Source organism: Juglans microcarpa x Juglans regia, chromosome 3S, assembly GCF_004785595.1.
Source record: "Juglans microcarpa x Juglans regia isolate MS1-56 chromosome 3S, Jm3101_v1.0, whole genome shotgun sequence".
Taxonomy (NCBI): Eukaryota; Viridiplantae; Streptophyta; class Magnoliopsida; order Fagales; family Juglandaceae; genus Juglans; species Juglans microcarpa x Juglans regia.
The window spans coordinates 11,483,931-11,511,474 of record NC_054599.1 but is presented as its reverse complement, the minus strand read 5'-3'; the positions used below and the strand labels follow the sequence as shown (position 1 = coordinate 11,511,474).

Genomic DNA, 27,544 nt, shown 5'->3' with positions numbered 1-27,544 from the left:
TTTAAATGACATTTTCCATTAATGAACTGTTAAATGAAAAGGACTGAAATGAATGAATGAAAGAAAGGACTGAATAAATGAATGCCTTATTGTATGAAAATACGTGACAACCATATGAATAAAAAGGGTACCAAAGGAATGTGCAGATTGCAATGCCGGGTAAGTAGTACTAGTGGTGCACCCAGTGTTGCCCCCTGACTGAAAGGGATTCCCAACCTATGGCCACTGGCAGATCCAGGTCTAAAGAAAGACCGCTAATCCCAACACACGGGGCGTAATAGTGTGTACCGACCAAAGAAAGTGAAACATGAAAAGCATGGTTATTTCTTAAACTGTTATAATACATGAAAGCATAGTTATTTCTTAAATCTTTATGCATGAAAGTATGGCTTATCCCTTAAACTGTTATGCATTAAAGCATTGTCAAGAATTAGCAAAATGTTATGTATGCATGTTTCCAAAAGAAAAGAATAGATGCTGAGTATGTTCACTGCATGGTGTACTACAAACTGAGTATTCGACTCACTTTTGTTTTAAATGTTTTAAATATCTAGGTAATGACTAAAAGGTTGAGGAGCAAGGCACTACTGCAGAGGGACAGTCAGATGCTTAGGACCTTCCCTGATTAGAACAGTTATGTTTATGGATGATGGGTTATGTTTATGGTCAAACATTCTATTCAACTTTATATGGATGGACTCTGAGAGTCCCTTACGAGTGAATATTTGAATAGGATGTCTATCAGGTGTTCCCTTTATTAAATTAGAAATTTACATTACACGTGTGTCATGTCCATGCTGATCGCATGTTATTAGAAAAAGAAAATGACAGGTATGTACGTCTCGATCCCTCCTTTTCGGGGGATGGGGTTGTGACACAAGAAGTTCATGATGGTGTTGTGCAGTCTTGTACGAAATTCTTGGGGCAGTCCTTGAGTGGTGCTTCTAGATTTAGGAGACTTGGTGTCTCATGTGATTTCGGATATGATAATTTGAGACTTTGTTCATTACCGACAAAAGAAGAGGTGAAATAAGCAGTGTTTAGCATTCGCATCAAGAGTAGTCTGGGCCCAGATGGTTTTGGTTCTAGTTTTTATCGTGCTTGTTGGGATATTGTTCATTTGGAGGTGGAGGAAGCAATAAGGGAGTTTTTCTGGGGGGTTTCTCTTCCCATATGTTATACTACTTCTTTTGTGGTTTTTATTCCTAAAATGGCTTAGCCGACGAGGTTTGACATGTTTCGTCCTATTAGTTTATGTTCTGTGTTTTATAAAATCTGCACCAAGGTTTTAGTGGCGAGGCTTGCTCCTTTATTATCTTCTTTGATTTCTTTAGTTCCTTTTTTTGGGGCGAGCAAGATGGAAAGGAAAAAAAGAAATGGATTGCATGGAAGACTATGTGCAAGCCGATTGAAGAGGAGGAGAGTTGTTCTTAGGGATTTTGTTAAGGTGCAGCCTTCTCTTCATATGAAATTTGCTTGGAAGGTCATGATTGGGGATGATCTCTAGTCTAAGTTTTTCCGTGCGAAATATGTTGGGGATAAGCATGTCTCTTTTTCAAATCCGAAATGGGGTCTCCATTTTTTAGGTGAAGTGCATTTCGACGGTTTTAGAAAATTCAAAATGGAAAGTCAAGGATGGGAATATTTCATTTTGGTGGGATCATTGGTTGGATGGAGGTCCTCTTGCAAATACCCTTCCTGTTGTGGATACATCGAGGTTGATGTTGGCTGAATTAAGAGTCTTGAATGGTTGGGATATTGAAGTTTTAGAGAGGCTTGCTGGTTTAGAAAAGACGAATGAAATATGTCGTTTCTTGGGTGCACATAAATCTGGACAAGATATTCTAGTTTGGCTCAATAATAAAGATGGTTGTTTCTCCACAAAGAGCGCAAGGCAGTGCATTCGTGTAACTTCTCCAGTTGTGCCTTGGTCTTTTGGGTGTGGCGTGAAGCTTTACCAAAAACAATTTCAATACTAATATGGAAGGCTTTTCATAACAGTTTAAGTGTTGATGATAGATTGAGAAGAGTTGCAATTCCTATTACTTCCAAGTGTGATTGTTGTAATGGAGGTAGCTATGAGGATTTTAAACCATGTTCTTGCTGCAGGTGACATTGCTTCTGCTATTTGGAAGAGGTTTTCGGTTATTTTGGGTGCGTCTTATGGTCCAAATAAATGTTGGTCTGAGATGGTGTTGTTCTGGTTCAGACATGGTTCTCGTTCGTCCCAGGTTGGTTGTATTTTGGGTCTACTTTCTTGTATTATTACTTGGAAGTTGTGGTAACGCAGGTGTAACGCAAGAATGGAAGGAAGATGTTTTTCGACGGAAGAGCTTCGGAGATCTATTAGTGTTTGGCTAGGGAAAGTGCAAAGCAATCTGTCCAAGTTTACAAAGCTTTCTTTTGCTAACGTGGATAGGTTGAGGGATTTGTGAATTCCTACTATCCCAATTAGACCATATCGCATTCAATTAGTTTATTGGGTGAAGCCAAGGCTGGGGAGATTTAAGTTGAATATCGATGGCTGTAATTTCAGTAATTTGGGGAGATTGGGAGCAGGTGGATTAATTCGGGATATGCATGGGGATACGGTGCTTTCTTTCTATCACTATCTTGGGGATGGAACTAATAGTTTTGTTGAGTTAAAGGCTTTCTTAATTGGCTTGAAATATTTCCATGCACTGGGGCTTCAACAGGTGGATATAGAAGGTGACATTGTTAGTTCAAACAACATGGAGATATTGTTTGTAGTGTTTTTTGATAGATATAGTGTGACACTGCATAAATAACCTTAGACCTGTTTGGGAATTAGTGTACATTAATGTGTCCACTAATTCCTGAATTGTCCAAGGTAGACTGTTTGGGATTATATTATTTGTATTGCACATTTTTGTTATTTATGACCATCTTTTAAGCATGCAATTCATGGCCAGTAAAATGCAAGAATGAAAATTGAAATCATCCAATTGCAATTAACAAAGGGTATTCAATACAACAATACTCAAATCATATCCAAAATTCAATGACTACATCCTAGCCCTAGAATAAGAAAACTAGCAAATCATAACTAATAAAATAATCCAATTATTTCTCAAACATAAATTCAAATTCAACATACTTAATAACAATTCAACAACTGAAAATTAGAGAAAAAGAAAAAGAACTTTGTAATTGTAGAAATCGCGAGCTTCATTCTTCCTTATGGAATTATGACTCCTCCTTCAATCCTCCTCTCTCAATTTCTTGCCAATGATATGCTTATATAAGGGAGAAATAAACCCTAATATTTTCATGATTCCCCCTAAAAAAATCACCTAACTTTTAGGACTTATCTTGGCAGCCGTGTACGTGCTTCATGAGTCTGAATTTAGAAATCCTTCTTTGAAGCAACATCGTAGCCCTTTAAGATAGGTTTCCAATCCATTAGGAATCCCATCAATCGGATGTGTGAGTAGGAAGCTATGGTCAAAACATTAAAGTATGTCCAGGCTGTCTCCTAACGCATTTTGAATTTGGATTTCTTATGGATTCCTTCTAAGGTTTTTTTTCTTGATCCAAATTACTCTCAAACCCTCTAGAATCTTTTCTTTTTAGAACCCTCCTTCCATATCTCCAGGCCATCCAATCTATTCAAAATCAATTCCCCTTTCAAATTTTAAAACAAAACATTTCTACCATATTTGCTACTGAAAATCCAAAATTCTTGGCTAACCAATTCCAGCTGGATTTAAGGATCAAAACTACACATTGTGAAGTTGAGTCCATCATTAAAGTCTTAGATCTCATTCTCAGATTTCAAACGCACCTCAGCTTTCTATATCCGAACTTCTAGAACTCTAGATATAGGCTGAAAACCGAAATAGGGTCTGGGGTGCAATAAACTTCTAGACTGATTTGGACTTCTCTATTTCTGCTAAGTTTGGACCTCAAAAAGGTAGAATTGGGTTTTTGGCTATGCATAAAAGTTTTAGGCCTATGTCTTAGCTTTCTAGAAAGCCAAAACCGAGGTCTGTTGCTCCAACTAGAGCCCAAAAACCAAACAATGTTCTGGTTTGACTATACCAGACCAACTAGGATTTGCTCTCTAGGCATAGCCCGATTTTTGCTTCTTCACATCATCCCAATTTCAACTTAATTTAATAATTAAACAAGGCAGCAAACTAGATATATATATATATATATTATTTTTATTTGTTTCACTATTTTTTTTCAATAATATTTATTCTTTATCTTTAAGTTGTCACTCGCCTTTTGACATGAATAAAAGCATTTGTGATGGATGGACCCGGTTACTCAACAAGTCACACACTTATTTCAAGTTGTCGTTCGACGAAAAAGTAAATATTGGTAATGAATACCCCTAGTTACTAAGCAACGCAAAACATTGGAGTAGATAGAACTTCGTACACATTTATTTATTCAACTGTCTAATCATTATCACTCTATTTACTTAAACCTTGTTTAGGACTAGATCAAAGGGGATAATCACAAGAAATGCATCACACTCATATTTTATGCATAGTCACACAACTCACATAACTTTGCAAAGAATGTCTACTTCAATAATCCTAAAGAAAACAAGTATGCTTAATCTTATATTATAAGATACAATCTATCCTGAATAAAAAAATGCAATGCTTAACACAATAAATAACCCAAAAGTGTAATGTTGATCCTAAATAAGTCTCACACAAGTGAAAATGCAGGTTCAATTCTCCTAACCTTTCACATAAAAATCTGGTTTGGAAGACATGGATATGATGACCAATTAACTTGCATGAATGTGAACAAACCAAAATTTTGAAAAAAAAAAAAAAAAATCTTTCTCAATCAAACATAGCCATCACAAGCATTCAACATAATCAATTATTCACTCCCCAAACTTAATTTACACATTGTCCTCAATGTGAAAATTAAGAAAAACGGAAGACTAATACTCCCTTTTTAGCAAGGTTGAACACAAGGAATGTCCGATTGAATAGAACATGAACTACCATCTTGCATGATTTTTCTGAACCTACACAACAGAACCAAAAGAAGGGGGGTCACAACTATCATTATTCAAACAAAAAAAAAAAACTTAAATAAAAACAACAATTAAAACAAAAGAAGCGCTTGTTTATAATCATTAGCTTGACTTCTACACCATCAACCACAGGTAGGATTCTAGAAGGAGTAAGTAACTCCTTTAGGATCCACATTACTAGCAAGATAAGGCTTCAAACGCTGCAAAACTTGAGACAAGTTATCTAAGCAACTATCAAAAGAAGATTCAAAAACAAAAAAATCATCCATGAAAACCTCTATGATCTTTTCAACAAAATCAGGGAAAATAGCCATCATGCAACGTTGAAATGTAGCAGGTGCATTACACAAACCAAAAGGCATCCTATGGAATGCAAAAGTACCATAAGGACAAGTGCATGTGGCCCTTTCTTGGTCTTTTGGGGATATAGGAATATGGTTATACCCTGAATAACCATCTAGAAAATAGTAATACGCATACCCAACAAGTCTCTTAAGCCGCTAATCAAGAAAACCTAAAGGAAAATGATCCTTACGGGTAACACTATAATCTATGCAGACTCTCCACCCAGATACTGTCCTAGTGGGAATTAATTCATTATTTTCATTATGCACCACAGTCATCCCACCCTTTTTAGGTACAACCTGCACTAGACTAATCCATGAACTATCGAATATAGCATAAATAATCCATGCATCTAACCATTTAAGAACTTCAACTCTAACTACTTCTTTCAGGTTAGGATTTAATCGTCTCTGATTTTCAACAACAGGTTTATGGTTATCCTCAATTAAAATTCTATGCATACACAATGAAGGGCTAATTCCTCTAAGGTCTAATATAGTCCATCCTATGGCTTTTTTCTCAATCTCAAAATACACATCAATTTGTCAAGTTGATCATCAGACGAAGAAGCACTCACAATCATAGGCAAAGTATTATTCTCACCTAAAAAGGCAGACCTGAGATGTAAGGGTAATGACTTCAACTCCAGAACTGGTGCTTGCACATTAGAAGGGGAAGGGAGCAGCTTACCTTTGCCTAAATCCTCAAAATGAATACCTCTCTGCTTCTGCTTAGGACATGTAGCCTCTAATGCACATTCCACTTTTGCAACCTCCAAAGTATCATCTTTACATGTCTCTACACTAAAACCTCTATGTTCAACTCATCTACAACATCAACTCGAAAGACATGATCAGTTAAAGAAGGATATTTAGCAACTTCAAATAAATTAAACTCTACCTCTTCATCACCAACCTTCAAAGTCAACCTACCATTCTTAACATCTATGACAGCTCCAACTGTGGCTAGAAAAGGCCGGCCTAAAATGATAGGGATCTCGGTGTCTTCTTCCATCTCAAACACTGTAACACCCCGCTCCTTCCTTCTTATGTACATTCTGTCTTTTTGACTTAAGGCTTCTTCTTTCTGACGTTAGCAAATTCCAAGGATGGGATTATGCAACAGTCTATCCTTCCCCCTAGCGAATGTGAGCCTCGTTATGCGGGCCAGACCTCGATGACGTGTTTTTAAAGATATTATGTGATTTCTAAAGCTAGCTTTGTGTTTTGAAGTTATGTGTACTTTAAATGGAATATTCTCATCGTTATTTAACTAAGTAATATTTTAAATAACTCAATTATAATATTTTTGAAGAGCCCCAAAAATATTATAATTGTGGGGAATCATTTTATATAAATGATTCTAGTTATTTAAAATATTATAGGATTTAAATAATCTTTAAAACTCTAATTAAATTAAATGTTTTATTCTTTTAAAGATGTTAAAGAAGACTTCATCATTTTATTAATGATGAAGGAATATTGTTTTATAAACTAAAGTTAGTTTAAATAATATTATACCCTAATTCCTCTTAGTGCTTTTAATTAAGTTAATGTTTACTCATTTTCAAATCAGTGTTTAATCTCTCATCGTTAGATCATTGCGTAGATCCCCAGAAGTTGGGTTTTAGAAAAAAACCCCAGCCCCTCTCTCTTTCTCCCTCACTTTTCCCCTGGCTCTCTCCCTCTCCTCCCTTGGCTTTGAGTTTTGACGAGATGATCGAAGTGTACAGTCGAAGAGGGTTACTCAATGGAATGATGGTTGGCAATGATTGTTGTGTTTACCTTCAGGAATTAATTGTGACTTGAGGACATGTACGAATTTAAATTGTGAGGGTATACTTTCCTTTGGAGATTGAGCTTCCAGTCAAGAGAATTATGGATATTGTTATTTAACTTGAAGAGAGTTTGTTGGGTCGCCATGTATGGCGTATGATAAAATCTTGGAAGTTGAAGCTTAGGCATCAGCAGTGGATAACATAATCATATATGTGAGTTAATAAAGCATTAGGATCCATGGGTGTTGTGCAATAGCTTTTGGTGGATTGAAGATTTGAGCAGTATGGCTTACCTTGAGGTTTAATAGTGATGTGTTATTGAAGGAACTAGTCGTACTAATACTAGGTTATAGGAGTAGAAGTAGGTGGGCGAGTTACCAAGAAAGCTTTGATAATGTTTTGGTGAAGTCAATGATGGTTCGTAGTGGGTTTAGTCACCGCTAGATTAGATGATATTCAGAATTTAGGTGATGAGCTTTTGGGTTTAGGTTGTGGGGTAGAAGTTTATAGGTGCTCTTATTGGTTGGGCGGGTTGGATTTGAGCCTTTTAGGGTATGTTCCTTATCTTAGATGAGACGGGTGTATTTTGGGGTAATGTTACTTGTTTTCAAGTTGGGATGCTAAGGTGGATTGATACTGTTTTTTTTTTTCTGTCAATGATCACAGATGTATTTTGTGGAATATTGATTTTGATTAATGCAGCGAGAGTTAATTGAGGAATATGAGTGATAACTCATGGTTGCGGGAAAAATAGTATTTCCTACCAAAATGTGGTAAGAGTTTTCAGGTTAGTAGTTATGGAGCCACCTTGTGCTCGATGGTGTTGTTTTTATGAGGACATAAATTTTACGCATGTGGCAAATTATCAGAGTGCGCAGCAGGAGCGTGATATTTTGGTTGTAATTAGGAGTTCAAATTTTGTGCTGATTTTGAGGAATTAGAGGTCACTTGAATGTTTTAGACGATACTTGTAATTGGAGATTAATTACTGAGTTGGACCAATTATGTTATTGATGTTTAACTTTGGAAGTGTCCATTAGGTTACCAAAGGTACGATACAATGAAGGTTTAGAAGTTATAGTGTGGGAGTCGATTGAGGTTAGCACAGATTATTATATGGAGCTATTAATCATTGGAATTTATTGGATTTGTAATAAGGTTCTTGTGAAAAAATGAGATTTTGGATAACATAGCCACCCTAGGAATACTGGACGTGAGATGCCATTGGGAGACTAATGCGAGTATTATGAAATCGCCTTTGGGAGTAGACTTTAGAGAATTGTACCCATAGTTGTTTGGGCATTAGGGATGGTATGTTTGTCTCAAGCGTATTCTAGTGGTATCTTGTATCCTGCTTTAGCATGATGCATGGCCTTACAAATTTCGAGGACGAAATTTTATTTTAAGGGGGAAGGATGTGATACCCCGTATTTACGTGTATTTTGACTAAGTAAATTATTGCATTTATTAAGATTATGAGCTTTCTTGTTTGAAATTTTAGATGATTTATGTTATATTATTTTAAGATTTTTAATTGTTAATTCAATGTGTTTTCTTGTTATTAATAATTGTTCATTATTTAACATTGTTCTTTAATTTAAATTAGTTGTTAGTGGTTTTTAAAATTACTGTGTTGTTGGATTTAATTATTTTATTTTCATTTTATCACTACATTTAAATTATTTTATTTAACTTGCTATTTTGAAATATTTTTCGTTGGATAATTTTTTTGTGACCCAAGATGTGAGGATTGGAACTCATTTATTTCCTTCACTCTTTTTTTCTTTTCCTCTTTTTCTTTTCTTCCCCTTTTCTTTTTCCGCCCATTTCTTTCCTCCTCTCTCTCTTCTCTCCCATGCGGTTTCCTTCTCTCCCCGCATCCGTGAGTCGTTCTCCACCCAGCCCACCGCCACGCGCCGCCGTGACCGACACCGCCCCTATCCTTCCCTTCCCCACTAGCCGGCGACCACCCCCTTCAATCCCAACTCCTCTCGCGCAGTCGTGAGCCCCCACTTCTCTTCGCTCTAGCGACGCCGTCGCGCCACCTCCGGCCACCATTTCTTCACCACTTCATTCTCGACCTCCTAGCAACCTAATGCACCCATCCTCAACCCCAATCTGCCACCGGTGAAGCACATTCATCAACATTTCATTTTTGGGCATTTTAGCCTTCAATCACCCTCTACGCTGCCACCCACGGCCAACCACCACCACCATTAGTTTCACCGAAATCTCTAAGCCCTTCCCTATCAATCTCGGTTCTTGGTTTGTCCCCGTTCAAAAGTGAGTTTTTGAGACCCACGACCACAGTGCATTTTGCATTGTCTTGTTGCTGTGTTGCCACCTACTACTTGCAGCTCCACGATCCTTTGAAAATTATTATATAGCGCTGTAAGCATTTTTTCAAAGAACTTTTGAGATTTAAATGTATTTTTGCACTAACTCATATTTATAGTGAACTGGTTGGTTGTGTCGGACTGAGTCCGAGGTGTAAGGGAGGTGGGTTGGATTGGATTATGGAGTTGTTCATGTGATTGGTTTATGATGTGAGATTTGTTGGCTGTTTCGGTTTTAAATATTGGTTTTGAGTTTGTCGTTGGTTATGGTGAATATTGATAATTTTTGAAAGTGATGATATATTTTGAGATTATGAGGGTTTTAAGTTTTGAAGAATTAAAATAGGTTATTTTAGAAGCTTAGGCTTTAATATCAAAATACGTGATTGATTGGAAACTTACGAAAATTACGTGATTATTTTTTTATAGGTGACGATTTATAGTGGACTCGACATTTTTTGAGGAAAATTCTAAAAAGCTAAGTCGTCCAGGTAAGCGGGGTCCCTATTCTAGATTTGCATAAAAAGAAATGAACTGAGGTTGGTATGTAAAAAAATGTGCATGTTGTTTTAAAAAGAAAAGGTGAAAAATAACCTCAGTATATGTTTTGCATTTACTCATGAGATATGTATGAAAGAGAAATGAAATGTTTTTGACATGGATAGTGTAGATATGAGCAATATTTGACATGTTTCTGAAATATGCAAAAGAGCGAGTATGATATCATTGAGATTTTTATGCATGTGATATGAAATGATTTGGATTTGTTTCCTTTTTTATCAAATGGAAATGATATGAATATGTTTTGCACGTGTTTTGATATGATAAGGATATGATAAAACTTTGGCATACTTATCTGTTCTGAATCTGATTCTGAATATGGTCTTGATATGATGATACTGGTTCACATGATATGGTTAGTTCCAACATGATATGATATGATATGAGTGCACCCACTTTGGAAACAAAGTGGTCATTTACGTGTTCTTTCCTGTGTGCACACTCGGGACTCCGAGATTGAAAGAGGGGAAGTTTCACCATATGATACTGTCTGGTTTGACTACTGGGGATAGCACAACCATACCACGGGGGTTAAACATGGTATATGATAAGATGAATATGAAGATGTTATGATAAGATGAAGATGTTCAGTTATGTTAGGCCAAAGCATTTTTTAATATGAAATGGATATTTAAATATGAACAGTTGGTTTTTTTTTTTTTTTTGTTTTGAATATGAAAATGGTTTTTGAATACCAAAAAGGTCTTTGATTATGAAACGGATCTTTGACTATGAACAGTTGGTTTTTGAATATGAAAATGGTATTTGAATACGGAAAGTGTCTTTAAATATGAACAGTTAATTTTAGAGTATGAAAAGTCTGAAAAGTCGCTCTGATTTTCTGATAACACGTTTATGAGATCTGCATATAAAAATGAAATATTTTGTTTCTGCATATTGAACTTTCTGAAAAGGATCATGTTTACATACTAGTATATGTTCTCTGCTTACTGAGTTGTTGATAGCTCACCCTTTATCCCCACAATATTTTTTAGATGATTTCGATGTTCCAGTTGAGGATAAAAAATATGGAGCATGGGTGGGAGGAGTTAAAAACGATGGTTTAAGCATAGAAGGTTTATATGGGTATTGAGGATTTTCATGCAGTAAGCTTGTTGTGCTCTAATGATGTGATTTGTTGGGAGGTTGATGTTTATATTAAGATTTTGTATTGTCTTAGAATAATTAAACTGGAGTATTTGATGTGAATTAATGAGTATTTTGTGTGACAGAGAAAAATTAGAGTATGTACTATGTGGATGAAAAATAATTTTTAGGTGACATGAGTTAACTCTCCGGACCCTCGAGGACGAGGCGTTACAGTTGGTATCAGAGCTAGGTTTGAGATTCTGCAGACTTTATGGATTGTGGTTTTGGGAATTTAAGGCTTTAGATTTGATTGGCTTATTTTGAAGGTTGTAGGACATGACTTGGAGGTCTAGGTTACGATGTTTACATAAGTTTGAGCGAAAGCCAGATTTGAGGTTTTGCATACTATAATAAGATGTTTGATGACATTTAAGGTTTTAGAATTTTGAAAGCACTAGGACATGATTTTAAAGATATTTGGTTTGAGCTTTTGCATACTCATGTTGGGTGGCCTATGAAATCTGAAGTTTTGAATATCTGTGGGCTAGGAAGTTAACTCAGATTGGAGGTATGGAAATTTGTAGACTATAAGAGATGATTTTATTTGTTTTTAAAGTTTTAGAATCCGGCAACCTTTTGGAATATATTCTAGGATGTTTGAGGTCTTAGATGGTGTGGGTTTTAAAAAGAAGATTTTGAAGAGAACTAAGGCTTTAGATTTTTTTTTCAGATTTTAAGAAATGGCTTTCTGTACACTTGGGGTTTTAGATCAGGCAGGCGGACTTTGTTGATTATAGGTAAGGATCTTTTATAAGATGTAAGGTTTAGATTTTTGAAGGTGCACATAAGTTCAATTGTAGGATAAGTTTGAGGTTCTACAGACTATAACATATGAGGTTTTGGATATCGATTCAGTTTAGGAAGTAATTTCATATTTGATATATTGAGATTTGAGAACTAAGACATGATCATGGGGATATTTCAAGTTTGAGGTTCTGTAGACTATAAACATTTGAGTTTTGGATATCCGTGGGTTTAGTAAGAAACTGTCAGATTTGAGGTGTAGATTTGTAAAGAATAAGAGCTGATTTTGTGGATATTTAAGGTTTTAAATTTTGCAGATTTTATGATTGAGTTTTGAGATTTTGAGGTTTAGGGATTTTAGATCTGACAAGCTTACTTTGTGGTCTATAAGAGATAATCTTTATAAGATTTAAGGTTTAGGTTTTTGTGGTTTAGATTCTAAAGATGTATGGGAGTTTAGAGCGATGTCGGGTTGACAATTATAGATGGTAGGAAGGACTATATTAGTTGATTAAAGATATGACTAAGAATGGGTAAGACCATTTGTCCAGTAGGTGTAGTACTTGAAAAGTTTAAAGGCTTAATTTGAAATTATTTTTTTATTTAAATTGAATTGAATTGAATTGAATTGAATTTATTTTATTTGAATTGAAATTATGTTATTTTATTTATTAATTTTATTTTATTTTATATTATTTTGTTTTATTTTATTTTGTTTATTTTGTTCGAAGTTGAAAAGTGGGTTAAGGGTTAAGTTATGGCAGGAAGATGGTACGGCTGAGAATGTCATTGTTAAGTATAAATATTTAGTGTAGTAGGCATGAACTTTTATCGACTTTGTTTGCTTTTACAATATCGAAGTTTGAAAGGAACGGCATGTACTGGGTGATCTCCTGGGGGAGTAGGATATTTGAGGTTTTAGATTTGTGGATATATGACACGAGGCTTTAGAATAGGAGGTTGTAAGTTCAGCAAACTAAGGATAGATTTACGGGAATTTCACCAAAGATTTAAGGTTTTGCAGACTTTAGGAAATGATTTGTTATGAATTAATATTTTAGATTTTGAAAGCTTCGGGTGTCGATTGTTTTATTATTGGATATAAGTTCATCGATCTTACAAATTTCGGAAAATGATTCTTATATAATTTATAATTTTAGAATTACAGGTTTGAAGGACTGATTTGTAATAAGATTTAAGTTTTTAATTCCGCAGGCTTGGTGTGCTAGCTTGATTTATTTTTGGAGACTGATTAGTCTGTGACCATTAAAATGGGGTTGATCAGAGTTGAGTTATTGATATAGGGATTTTCAAGGAGATTATTTCTTTGGGGATTGAAGGTATTGATCTAGTTTGGATAATGATTGTTATTAGTTTGGGGTTATAGTGGCAGGTTTTGGGATTTGATCCATATTAATTTTAAGGATAATAGATGGTGCAGATTTAGGAAGTGATTCTTCTTGATTTCGAGGATATAGGTCTAGATGATGGAAATGGTAGTGATGAATCACTTGCACATTTGGAGGATTATTGGTTTTGACTAAGGGTGCATAAGATCTATGCGTAATAGTGATGAGAGTACATGGATTTCGAAGAGTACAGGTCCTAGTCTCATTTTTGGCTTAGAAATGGCTTTGGTAGGTGTTGAAGAGGAGTCGATACAATAGTATTAAATTCAAAAGACCTTAGCTTTGAGTTTTGATGAGATGATCGAAGTGTACAGTCGAAGAGGGTTACTCAATGGAATCATGGTTGGCAATGATTGTTGTGTTTACCTTCAGGAATTAATTGTGACATGAGGACACGTAGGAATTTAAATTGTGAGGGTATACTTTCCTTTGGAGATTGAGCTTCCAGTCAAGAGAATTATGGACATTGTTATTTAACTTGAAGAGAGTTTGTTGGGTCGCCATGTATGGCGTATGATAAAATCTTGGAAGTTAAAGCTTAGGCATCAGCGGTGGATAACATAATCATATATGTGAGTTAATAAAGCATTAGGATTCATGGGTGTTGTGCAATAGTTTTTGGTGGATTGAAGATTTGAGCAGTATGGCTTACCTTGAGGTTTAATAGTGATGTGTTATTGAAGGAACTAGTCATAGTAATACTAGGTTACAGGAGTAGAAGTAGGTGGGTGAGTTACCAAGAAAGCTTTGATAATGTTTTGGTGAAGTCAATGGTGGTTCGTAGTGAGTTTAGTCACCGCTAGATTAGATGATATTCAGAATTTAGGTGATGAGCTTTTGGGTTTAGGTTGTGGGTAAAAGCTTATAGGCCCTCTTATTGGTTGACCGGGTTGGATTCGAGCCTTCTAGGGTATGTTCCTTATCTTAGATGAGACGGGTGTATTTTGGGGTAATGTTACTTGTTTTCAAGTTGGGATGCTAAGGTGGATTGATACTGTTTTTTTTTCTGTCAATGATCATGGATGTATTTTGTGGAATATTGATTTTGATTAAGGCAGCGAGAGTTAATTGAGGAATATGAGTGATAACTCATAGTTGTGGGAAAAATAGTATTTCCTACCAAAATGTGGTAAGAGTTTTCAGGTTAGTAGTTATGGAGCCACCTTGTGCTCGATGGTGTTGTTTTTATGAGGACATAAATTTTATGCATGTGGCAAATTATCAGAGTGCGCAGCAGGAGCGTGATATTTTGGTTGTAATTAGGAGTTCAAATTTTGTGCTGATTTTAAAGAATTAGTGGTGACTTGAGTTTTTGAGACGATACTTGTAGTTGGAAATCAATTACTGAGTTGGACCAATTATGTTATTGATGGTTAACTTTGGAAGTGTCTATTAGGTTACCAAAGGCAGGATACAATGAAGGTTTAGAAGTTATAGTATAGGAGTCGATTGAGGTTAGCACAGATTATTATATGGAGCTATTAATCATTAGAATTTATTGGATTTGTAGTAAGGTTCTTGTGAAAAAAGGAGATTTTGGATAACATAGCCACCCTAGGAATACTGGACGTGAGATGCCTTTGGGAGTAGACTTTAGAGAACTGTACCCATAGTTGTTTGGGCATTAGGGATGGTATGTTTGTCTCAAGCGCGTTCTAGTTGTATCTTGTATCCTGCTTTAGCGTGATGCATGGCCTTATAAATTTCGAGGACGGAATTTTATTTTAAGGGGGGGAGGATGTGATACTCCGTATTTACGTGTATTTTCACTAAGTAAATTATTGCATTTATTAAGATTATGGGCTTTCTTGTTTTAAATTTTAGATGATTTACGTTATATTATTTTAAGATTTTTAATTGTTAATTCAATGTGTTTTCTTGTTATTAATAATTGTTCATTATTTAAAATTGTTCTTTAATTTAAATTAGTTGTTTGTGGTTTTTAAAATTACTGTGTTGTTGGATTTAATTATTTTATTTTTATTTTATCACTACGTTTAAATTATTTTATTTAACGTGCTGTTTTGAAATTTTTTTCGTTGGATAATTTTTTTGTGAATTCGGACTCATTTATTTCCTTCACTTTTTTTTTCTTTTCCTCTTTTTCTTTTCTTCCTCTTTCTTTTTCCCCCCATTTCTTTCCTCCTCTCTCTCTTCTCTCCCGTGCGGTTTCCTTCTCTCCCCATGTCTGTGCGTCGTTCTTCACCCAGCCCACCACCACGCTCCGCCGTGACCGACACCGCCCCTCTCCTTCCCTTCCCCACCGGCCGGCAACCACCCCCCTCAATCCCAACTCCTCTCGTGCTGCCGTGAGCCCCTACGCACGGCTTGAAGCCACAGCCATCTCTTCACTCCAGCGCCGCCGTCACGCCACCTCCGGCCACCATTTCTTCACCACTTCATCATCGACCTCCTAGCAACCTAATGCACCCATTCTCAGTCCAGATCTGCCACCGGTGAAGCGCATTCATCAACATTTCTGTTTTGGACATTTTAACCTTCAACCACCCTCTATGCCGCCACCCACAGCCAACCACAACCACTATTAGGTTCACTGACATCTCTAACCTTTCCCGATCAATCTCGGGTCTTGGTTTGCCCCCGTTCAAAAGTGGGTTTTTGAGACCCACGGCCACAGTACATTTTGCACTATTCTTTTACTGTGTTGCCACTTCTTGCAGCTCCACAATCCTTCGAAAATTATTATATAGCGCTGTAAGTATTTTTTCAAAGAACTTTTGAGATTTAAATGTATTTTTGCAGTAACTCATATTTATTGTGAACTAGTTGGTTGTGCCGAACTGAGTCCGAGGAGTAAGGGGGATCGGTTGGATTGGATTATGGAGTTGTTCGTGTGATTGGTTTATGATGTTAGACTTGTTGGCTGTTTCGGGTTTAAATATTGGTGTTTTGAGTTTGACGTTGGTTATGGTGAATATTGATGATTTTAGAAAGTGATGATATATTTTAGGATTATGAGGGTTTTAAGTTTTGAAGAATTAAAATAGGTTATTTTAGAAGCTTAGGCTTAAATATCGAAATACGTGATTGATTGGAAACTTGCGAAAATTACGTGATTATTTTTTCATAGGTGACGATTTATAGTCCACTCAACATTTTTTGAGGAAAATTCTAAAAAGCTAAGTCGTCCAAGTAAGCGGGGCCCATATGCTAGATTTGCATAAAAAGAAATGAACTGAGGTTGGTTTGTAAAAAAATGTGCATGTTGTTTTAAAAAGAAAAGGTGAAAAACAATCTCAGTATATGTTTTGCATTCACTCATGAGATATGTATGAAAGAGAACAAAAATGTTTTTGACATGAATAGTATAGACATGAGCAATATTTGACATATTTTTGAAATATGCAAAAGAGAAAATATGATATCATTGAGATTTTTATGCATGTGATATGAAATGATTTGGATTTGTTTTTTTTTTTATCAAATGGAAATGATATGAATATGTTTTGCACGTGTTTTGATATGATATGGATATGATAAAACTTTGGCATACTTATCTGTTCTGAATCTAATTCTGAATATGGTCCTGATATGATGATACTGGTTCACGTGATATGGTTAGTACCAACATGGTATGATATGATATGAGTGCCCCCACTTTGGAAACAAAGTGGTCCTTTACGTGTTCTTTCCTATGTGCACACTCGCGGCTCCGAGATTGAAAAAGGAGAAGTTTCACCATATGAGACTGTCTGGTTTGGCCACCGGGGATAGCACAACCCTATCAGGGAGGTTAAACATGATATGTGATATGATACGATATGACATGATATGATAAGATGAAGATGTTCAGTTATGTTATGCCAAAGCGTTTTTGAATATGAAACGGATATTTAAATATGAACAGTTGGTTTTTTTTTTTTTTTTGAATATGAAAATAGTTTTTGAATACCAAAAAGGTCTTTGATTATGAAACGGATCTTTGAATATGAACAATTGGTTTTTGAATATGAAGATGGTATTTGAATACGGAAAGTGTCTTTAAATATGAACAGTTAATTTTTGAGTATGAAAAGTTGCTCTGATTTTCTGATAACAGATTTATTAGATCTGCATATAAAAATGAAATGTTTTGTTTCTACATACTGAACTTTCTGAAAAGGCTCATGTTTACATACTAGTATATGTTTTCTGCTTACTAAGTTATTGATAACTCACCCCTTATCTCCACAATATTTTTCAGATGATTTGAATGTTCCAGTTGAGGATCAAGAATATGGAGCTTGGGTGAGAGGAGTTAAGAATGATGGTTTAAGCATAGAAGGTTTATATGGGTATTGAGGATTTTCATGCAATAAGCTTGTTGTGCTCTACTGATATGATTTGTTGGGAGGTTGATGTTTATATTAAGACTTTGTATTGTCTTAAAATAATTAAATTGGAGAATTTGATGTGAATTAATGAGTATTTTGTGCGATAGAGAAAAATTAGAGTATGTACTATATGGATGAAAAATGATTTTTAGGTGACATGAGTTAACTCTCTGGACCCTCGGGGACGGGGCGTTACACATTACCACCATCACAAGGCCACCATGAGCCCTTCCAAGACCGCACTTAGCTATCCAAATGCCCAAACAGCCACCGTACGTGGGTTAGCCGCCACGTACGACCCTTCCGACATTATCGGCTGTGACGATCAACGAGCAACGCACGAGTTATCCCGTCGATGGTATAACCCTCTATCCTTCGTTATTTATGTTAGATATTGATTAGTTGATTAGGTTGTGGACTTTGCTGTTAGTATTGTGGAGTTCGCTGTGTTGTATGGAGACGTGATGTACTGTGTATGTGAAGTGTTGGGCGTATTTGTGTAGTGTGCTGTAAAGCGTTGTGGACTGTGCTATGAAGCGTGGTTGTGGAATATATGCTGTAATGGTGACGTGGCATTGTGTGGATTGGGAAGAGAGTGTGTACTCTCGTGGCGCAGTGTGGGATAAGGAGAGTATATGTAAAATATACCCTACTAGCGTATTGTGGAATGGGAAGAGTACATGCTGAGTATACTTGGTGTTTGGCGTAGTGTATATGAAGGGAGTACACGCGGAGTGTATTCTATGTGATGGAGTGGTTCACCATATGGCGGGTATGCCATAATGGTGATGTGTGGTGTAAATGTATGAAGGAAGTACACACGGAGTGTACTCCGTGTGATGGAGTGAGGCGCCATATGGTGTGTACGCCATAGTGGTGATGTGGCAAAGCGTGTGAGAATGGAGTATAAGTGGAGTGTACTCCAAGAGGTGCAGCGACACACCGTGCGGCGTGTCGCAGAGATAAGGATGATTGTATGGTTGATGGGCGTAGAGTGTGGTGAAGAGTGTTGGGAACTATGAAACAGTGTCCCGAAGTAGTTATGGTGTAGCCTATAGTCTGAGGTGACGGGTGTTACCGTAATCGACTTATGGCTGGAAGTATGAGTGAAGTAGTAGAACAAGTGTCAAAGTGTGCCGCGAAAGCAGGACTGGGGAAGGTCACGAAGTGACATGGTTACCAGCAGTCATGCTTATGACGGGTGAGGAGTTAGTGTAGGCATGGCGCATCAGGATTGTGACGAGATGTCACGATGTGATAGAAGTACGTGAAGAACCGTACTTATGATGACTTAAGAGTTGGCATAAGAATGGCATAGGGGGATGTCAGGTGATGTGACAATATCACGGTGTAGCTTGGGAGTAGTCTCGAGCTATATGATGTGACATAAGGCGTGGTTGTGAACAGAGTCTTGTTTTGTTAAGTGTTGGGATGAATTGTTAAAAAGGGACAAGTAGAATGAAGAGTCATGCTAGCCGGGTTAAGAGAAGGTTGGTATCGGAGTATGGCCTTTGTCCCTACGAGCAGGTGATCAACATGTTATATGTTGTTCTCAGGTGATAAAGGGGTAAGGTACATCTGTAATCTGGTTAGACACATGTGCCGAACGGATTCACCATTTGTAATGGGTAATCTGTCCTGAGTATAGTTACACGGTGCTTAACCTCAGAGTTGGCTTAGAGCAGTGTGGCTTGAATGGATGGGAATGAGGATTAGTGTGGGCTAAGGTGCATAAAGGCAGTGACGGGTGTATTGTTAGGATTGGGATGCGTGATTCCGTCGGTCGGAATCATGTGTCGGAATGTGGTTAATAGGGAAAGGAAGACGAATGTCTTAGTGTCTTAATCCTACGGTGAATCACGGGTTCACTTTAGTGATAAGCATTTGAGGCAAGAACGTCAAATTGAGAAGAGATGGTGATCGTAAGTGATCCCCGAAGGTGTTAGCATAGTAAAGGGCATGTAAGAGCATGAGATAGAAGGAGAGCGTTTCAAGTGAAGTGTATCTTATGTCTTCTAAGATTAAATTGCTTATGTACTATATAGAGAATGACACTAAGGTTATGTGTATGCATGTAGATTGTCATCTAACACGCACATGAATGGATTGCATGATACAAGAAATGAAACAAAACGCTTTTCTTTACGACGCTTTACAAAACGACACGAAAGACATTTTACGAAAGCATGCTAAGTGTTCAAAGGTATATAAGTATGTATGGCCCCTCCTTAGCAACCCCTTTTTAAGCACCCAAAAGTATTAATTGTACGCATGTGAATGGATGACAATACGCTATATCTATTGTATGTATTTTCCAAGAAAATCCATGAACTGATGAGAATGCATGAAAGACGATTTTCGGGCTTACGCCCCAAACGATGTTTTTCTCACGAAATTATGTTTTCTCATGAAAATGAACGTTTTTCCCATGAAAGGACTGTTAAATGAAAGAAAAGAAAAGAATGAAAGCTTCAGCTCCTTACAACTGACATGAATGAATGAATGAATGAAAAGCAAAAAAAGACATGAAAGCACGAAATGTATGAAAATATGTAACGGCCATATGAATGAATGGAAAGGGTACCAATGAATAGGCAGATTACAATGCCGGGTAAGTAGTGCTGGTAATGCACCCAGTGCTGCCCTCTCACTGAAAAGGGATTCCCAACCCATGGCCATGAGCAGAGTCTGGGTCTAAAGGAAGACCGCTAACCTCAACACACGGGGCGTAATAGTGTGTACCGGCCAATGAAAGTGATAAGAAAGTATGGATGAATGCATGAATGCACGAACTTTTAAGAAATGAAGGCATTGACGAGAGAAACATTTTACAAAAAGAAAACCCCTTTTAAAAGAAAAATCTCGTCCAGTGATATTTTCAAATGAACGCACGTATGCACATATGCATGTATGTATAGTATGTATGAATGACGAATGCATAGATGAAAACCTATGTTATTATATTTTAACCGTATAAAGTAATGCTTACGAGTCATCGACTCATTTTAGTTTTTATGTATGTCTCTCCCCCATAGGGACAGAATGAACTGCACGCGTCAGGATGGACATGGCCCATGGGAGAGAGCACGGAAGTCTAGGCATGAGATTTTAAATGTATGACAGGCATTTTCATTGTAAGATTAATGTTTTCTGCTATAAACCTCTTTTATTCTAAAAGAACATTTTATTTTATAACGTAAAGTCTTACACCCTGGGTATGGAAGTAAAAATTTTTAAATCGAACGGTAATACTCTTCGTCTTTTCTAAAATCATTTTGTAAAAAGTCTCACCTCAAGGACGGGCATTACAAACACAATAAAATCAACCAGAATGATAAACGTATTTACCTTGATCACCACATTCTCAAGAGCACCTAAAGGACATTTCACCGATCGGTCAGCTAGCCGCAAAGAGATGGTAATAGGCTTCAACTCCTTTAAGCTTCCTAGACATAGGTAAAGGCATTAGTGAAACACTAGCACCTAAATCACACAAAGCTTTAGAAAAATTAACATCACTTATAGTACAAGGGATAGAAAAACTCCCTCGATCTCTTAGCTTTGGTGGAAGCTTATTTTGGATAATGGCACTGCATTCCCATGTCAATGCAATGGTCTCAAAATCCTCGAATTTCCTCTTCTTGGATATGATCTCCATTAGGAACTTTGTATAGGCAAGAATTTTTGTTAAGGCATCTGCAAAAGGAATATTAATGTGAACCTGTCTAAACACTTTCAAAAATTTCTCAAACTGTTGATCAATTTTATTTTGCTTAAGCATTTGAGGAAAAGGAATGCGAGGGACATTAGGTTCGATTGGTGGTAATGGGGATGGTGTCTTGGCTAGGTCCTCAATTTCTTCACCAACCTTCTTGCTCACCTCTTCATGGTCTACTTCATCACCAACTACAATCTCACCACTTACCTGACCAAGTTTTTTACCACTTCTCAATGTGACTAACTTGCAATGATCTTTCAGATTGGCCTCTATCTTACTAGGAAAATTGCCTTGTTCACGAGAATTTATGGAATTGGCTAACTGCCCCAATTGCATCTCCACATTTCTATTGGAACTCCCCAACTGGTCAACTTTCGCTTCCAGTTTCTCAAATCTCTCTGAATTGGCATTGGCTAACTTCTCAATAGCTATCTCCCAAGGCTGCTTACTTTCTAGTTGGGATGGTCTTGGTTGGAAACTAGAAGGATGGAAAAGTCTAGAATCGCTGCCTTGGTTACCTTGATCTTTCCATGAAAAGTTGGGATGATTGCTCTAGCCTGGGTTGTATGTGTTGGACTAAGGGTTGTTCTGCTTCTGCTGCCTGTTAAAATTAGACACAAATTGGGCTTTACATACAATCAGCACTCATGTGATGTGATGCCCTGAATTTCGTCTAGGCTTGGCCCTTAGAATTGTTCTAGGTTGCCATGGTATTTTAGGAGTCTTAGAAGCATTTGATGTAGTGATTTAAGCCCAAGAGAAGATTGGCTCTAATTACCTTAGAATTTCGGCTTTACTTGGGAATTTAGGTCCAATGGTTTAGGCCCATGATCCAATTATAAATTTGTTAGGTGTTATGTGACCCAAGAATGTTTTTGCTTTGAACCTAATCTTGAAAGTGGGTTAAGGGGGAAAAGAGGTTTAGGAAAGCACCAAAATGGACTTACACGCCTAGCCCATTGCTTTTGGTCTAGAAATCAAATTCTAAGGTAGGTTTTTTGGAAATGGGTGCCTAGGGAAGTGAAATGGTAACTTTGTAGAAGCTTTATATAGGAAATAGGAAGGAGGCCTTTGGGATTTCGAACTTTGCTAAGTCTTTGCCAAGTGTCAAACATGCACCAAGGTTCTAGAAGACTGTTGGGATGAGACTTTTATCAAGGACAAGTTTGCCCCTAGGGTTTTTGGCTAGCATGCCCCAAAAATTCCTTTTGCTTACCACTTGTCACTTAGTGTGTTATGGACCAATGAAATGTGAAGGGTCACCTAGGGAATAAGCATGGGGAAGATGAAGTAACACCTTGGGAATGGAAAGTGAGAGGGATGGCTAAGGCTAGGGCACACGCCCAAGCCGCTTGTCCTCCATGCCAAGAGCCTTTTGTTGGGACTAGGAAAGGTTATGCACGGTTTTACTAAGTTACCCCTTGAGAAGATGTGGATTTGTTAAAGGAAAGGAAGGGCATAAGAGGGAATGTGATTTTCGGCCAAGGAGGGAAGCCCACATGCCACCTCTAAGATTTGCCCCTTCCTAATGCAATCTATGGGGAACTCTAAGAGGTTTTTTTGTGTTTTAGAGAGGAAGAGGACGGAACCTTGACACTTGTCTCACATGCAAAGGTTTTGATTCAAACAAGGTGGGAAGTGAAAGGTCACTATATAAGGAGAAGGGTACATGCCTAAGAGGCTTTTCCTTGCCATTTTTTGGATTCTTGCATGAATTTCCACCATTTCCACTCAATTCTCTCAAGTTCTTTTGAAAGTTCTCTCCCATTCTCGTGTTTTCTCACCAACCAAACAAGAAAGATCCTTACAAGAGAAGGATTTCGGCACTACCCCAAGGATTTACAAGGTAAGATTCGGTTTTCCTAAGTCTAGTTCACACACAAATCATTTCTCATTCTGAAAATGTGATTCAAGTCTCATTAGATTTTGAGAAATGATAGAATACACACTTCCTATAATTTTCTTGGAAAATAACCTAGGGTTTTTAAGAGAAACCCTTGAGACCGAATAGTGATGGGGGAATTTATCCTCCATGTTTCAACCATCTCATGTATTCTTGGCTACCTTAGGTTTTGTTCTACCTCATGTGTGAAATGAAGAGGGTTTCAACCTAATAACCCTAGAAGCCGAATGGTTTAAAGCCAAGTGATGCCCTAGAAACGCACACATGCACTTAAGAACATGAGTTAGGGTTTTAGATGCTTTTTCTAATATGATATGTTTGGATTTACAACTTGCTAGTATTCTATTACGTGGATTAAGTAAGTATACACTCAACCTACTCTTGGTTAACACTTGTATATGATTATGTAAATCCTTTCATTTCCATGTTTGTTTTGTTGGTTATTTCTTGTTTCATTATTTGATTATGTTAAAATGATCTTGTATCAATTTATGGAAGGAATTTCATGTTTGGAATTTGTGATGAAAATTCCATGAAATACTTGTATATGTTTCGGTTTTTATATGTTCAAGATTGATGGATTATGTGCTATGATGTTTCAACCATAACATGTGTTGTATGTTTCAGATCTTAGTTAAATGTCATGATTTCATGCTTTGTTTTATCATGCTTTGATTCCTATGTTATATGCTTGAAGATTGGAACATGTTCAAGTGATGAATCTCATGATTTTTACCCCTAAGTGTTCGGCCTAAGCATGTTCCCATGGTTTTATGAATGTGTTTGGATGTTTCATGTGTTTTATGTGATCATGCTATGAAATGAACATGTTATGCTTGGTTGTTTCATGCACTGCATTTCATATATCATATGTCATATGTCAAGTATAAGTAAGCATACTACGTCTCATGTTACATGCATTTGGGGAAGAAATGTTTTCAAATAAATGTTTTCAAATAAAAGGTTTTATCACTACCACAAGTGCTAGGACGGGGGAATGTACTAGTGGAACTCCTCTGTCTACTCTGGAGTGCTTAAGAATGGAGTGGTAACCCCAGGGTTGACGAAGAATAGTCGACAAGCCTTGAATGTATTCCTTTCAAAGAATGCCAGAGCGAGGAAGCACCTAACGCTAGTGGGTGCATAAGGCATGTAAACTGATGAAGTAAGGTCGAGTTAATATGATTCTCTGTATATGACGTATTCATCACGGTGTACGGACCATTGATGGTGCAGTAACTAGCAGGAACGCGGTGCAAGGAGGGGAGCTTTGTTGTGTCCACCCTCTAAACAAGTATAAGAACTCGTATGATAAGGATCATTCGATGAAATCTTCTGATACATTTTGATAAGACAAGTTCTGAATAAGATCACGTGAATAAGAAAAAGTTAATAAGTTTTTATGAAAAGTTTAAGTGGTTAGTAAGAGGCGACAATGAATCTGCCCGATCCCTCCATCTGGGAGCGACTCGAGGCCATTGATCGAGAAATAACAGGTATACTAGAATTCATCACCGAGTTCAAGCGGTATAACAATTGAGACAAGGATAAGGCTTTAGAGAAGCGCGTGAAGCCCGAGTCTTCTTGAAGGGTACGGGAGTATAAGTGTTTTGTGGAAAAAAAAAAAAAGAGAGAGAGAGAGAAGGCAACAACATTTATGGCAATCTTTTGTGGACTTATGCTTCTTTTGTCGGATTCTCATGTTTTGGGAACATTAACATTATGCTTCATGCTTTTGGGATATTTTGTCTTTAAGGCCTATGTTTATGTTTTGGGGACAATGTTTTCAGTTATGATATTAGTTTGTGGTATCATGTACTTTGCATTTGCTTATCGTGTTGCTTAGTTATCCGACTTTTATTAATTTTTTTCCTGCATTGTTATTGCATACTGCTAGTGTACTTAGGTGCATAGCATATTATCTATCATGTATGAGGAGTGTATAGCCTTATATTACATGTCTTGGCATCTTAATCACTGTCCAATCCCAAGCGGGGGCTAGGGCGCCACATGTGAGCTCCTCCACAACAATCATAACTCAATACAGAACTAGAAATAAAATTCACATTACCTAGCTTACCGAACATTTTTACTCGAGAATCTACCGTGGCATTCAACATGTTTATGCCATCTACATCATACACACCTGGAACTTTCTTAGGCATACCTCTTTCATTAGACCAAGGATAATTGTTAGAGGCCATTTCTTGTAACAACGCATATGCCTCTTCTATTGACTTACCCATTAAATTACCTCCGGTAGCTGCGACTCTAATAATCTTGACTAAATGTGTTAATCCATTATAGAAAGTCTGTACAATCAGCCAATCAGGAAGGCCATGATGTGGACACTTTCTCTGCAATTCTTTAAACCCCTCCTCGACTTCATATAAAGATTTAGCATCAAACTGAACTAAACTGGTAATATCATTTCTAAGTTTGACAGTCCTACTTGGGGGAAAATACTTACTCAAAAAAGCTTGTGACAAGGCATTTCAGGTGGTGAAAGAGTTAGGCGCTTTGGAATTCAACCAAGCCTTGGCTTTATCCTTTATAGAAAATAGAAAATAGAAAAAGTCGGAGCCAAATAGCATCATCACTAACTCCATTCATCTTAATTGTATCACAAATCTCCAAGAAATTGGCAAGGTGTGCATGTGGATCCTCAACAAGTCCTCCACCAAACTACTCTTGTTGTACCATCTGAATGAGACCAGGCTTAATCTCAAAGTTATTAGCATTGATTGTAGGTCTCGTAATGCTGGTGAGTCTCTAAAAAATGAGCAGTACAAAGGCTCTCCCAAGTGCAGGAGGGTGTCACGTAATAATTAGGAATAAAAATTCCTAGATTGTCTCCTCAGGGAAAGTTGTTCAAAATCAAACTCGTGTAAAATAGTGAAAGATATTTACAAACAGAAAATAAAAGTGGTGATATGTTCAATGAATGGAAGAGTGCAATGCAATGGCATTTGAAACCTATATAAGGGACTGAAACGGACGAGAGAGATTAGTTAATTAGAGTTTGAAGTAGATCAGGAGTAAGAGTAGGAGTAGGAGTAGGAGTAGAGTAATTGAGTGTGCTTTTATTTTTCTTTTGTTTTTGGAGAAAGCTCAGGTGAAGAGAGGGAGCATGGCATCGCAGTTGAGAGCCTAATGACTCAACTGTTATTGCCCAGCTTTCCTACTTCACCTGTAGCCTCCATCTCCAATTTTATTTTTATTTTATTTCAATTTGAAGTTTATGATGTGTTATTGCAATCCTTTAAGTGCTCGTTTTAATTCATGCTCATTTAAATTAATGTCATTTATTTTTCTTACACTTTTAATTCCTGCTCGTTTAAATTAATGTTATTTATTTTTCTTGCACCTTTAATTCCTGCTTGTTTAAATTAATGTCATTTATTTTTCTTGCACCTTTAATTCTTGCTTATTTATTGATGTCATTTGTTTTTCTTGTTCCTTTAAATTTTGGTTAATTAACTTTAGCAATTTTAGTTTGTTGTCTTGCATCTCAATCTCTTACTTTTCAACACTACACTCAAATCCAACAAAATGAATCTGGTTACCATTAACTTTTTCATTTCTATTGCACTCTTCCATTCATTGTAGATATCACCACTTTTATTTTATTCTTTTCTCTTTGTAAATATTTTTACCATTTCACATGAGTTTGATTTTAAGCATTTTCCCTGAGCAGACGATCTAGAAATTTTATTCCTAATTATTACTCGACACCCTCCTCCACTTGAGATAGCCTTTGTGCTGCTCATTTTTTAGTGAGTCAAGATTTTGGAGCCATTGCCTGGGAATAGTTTCTTAGCGTAAATTTAAACTCTTTATTTTATTTTTATCTTTATTTTCACTTTTTTTTATTTATATTCGTTGTCCTACTTGTTTAAAAAAAATTATGAAAGGTGTGTCTGTACAGGATAACACAATTTTTGCCTTAATGCGACATGCATTGATATACACATGATTGACACACTCTATTTCTAGCATTTTTGTGAAATTTGAGCATCTTGGTGGAGTGGTTAAACGGAATTATTTTTGTGAAGATTTATTTTCAAGCTTGAGTATAGAGCATAATTTCTGATTCATCATATTTAGTTTGATGTGTGGTTTGAAACACCGGGATGCTATATTTATTGAGATGTGATTTGGCAAGATTTAGGTAGAACGAAGGGGAAGTTTTGAAGGACATTTTGCACATGCTTACACTTGTAGTGTTCTTCATTACTATTC

General features: G+C 36.8%; 1 protein-coding gene and 1 non-coding gene across 2 annotated transcripts; one reads left to right on the top strand and one right to left on the bottom strand.

Moving 5' to 3' along the window:
- Positions 1-21,078: 21,078 nt before the first annotated feature.
- LOC121258686 lies at positions 21,079-21,735 on the bottom strand. The gene has a single exon (XM_041160229.1). The coding sequence runs from the start codon at positions 21,733-21,735 to the stop codon at positions 21,079-21,081; it is 657 nt and encodes a 218-aa protein (XP_041016163.1).
- Positions 21,736-25,636: 3,901 nt separating this feature from the next.
- Positions 25,637-25,743, top strand: LOC121258912. The gene has a single exon (XR_005939463.1). It is a non-coding gene; the product is annotated as a small nucleolar RNA R71 (small nucleolar RNA).
- Positions 25,744-27,544: the final 1,801 nt, after the last annotated feature.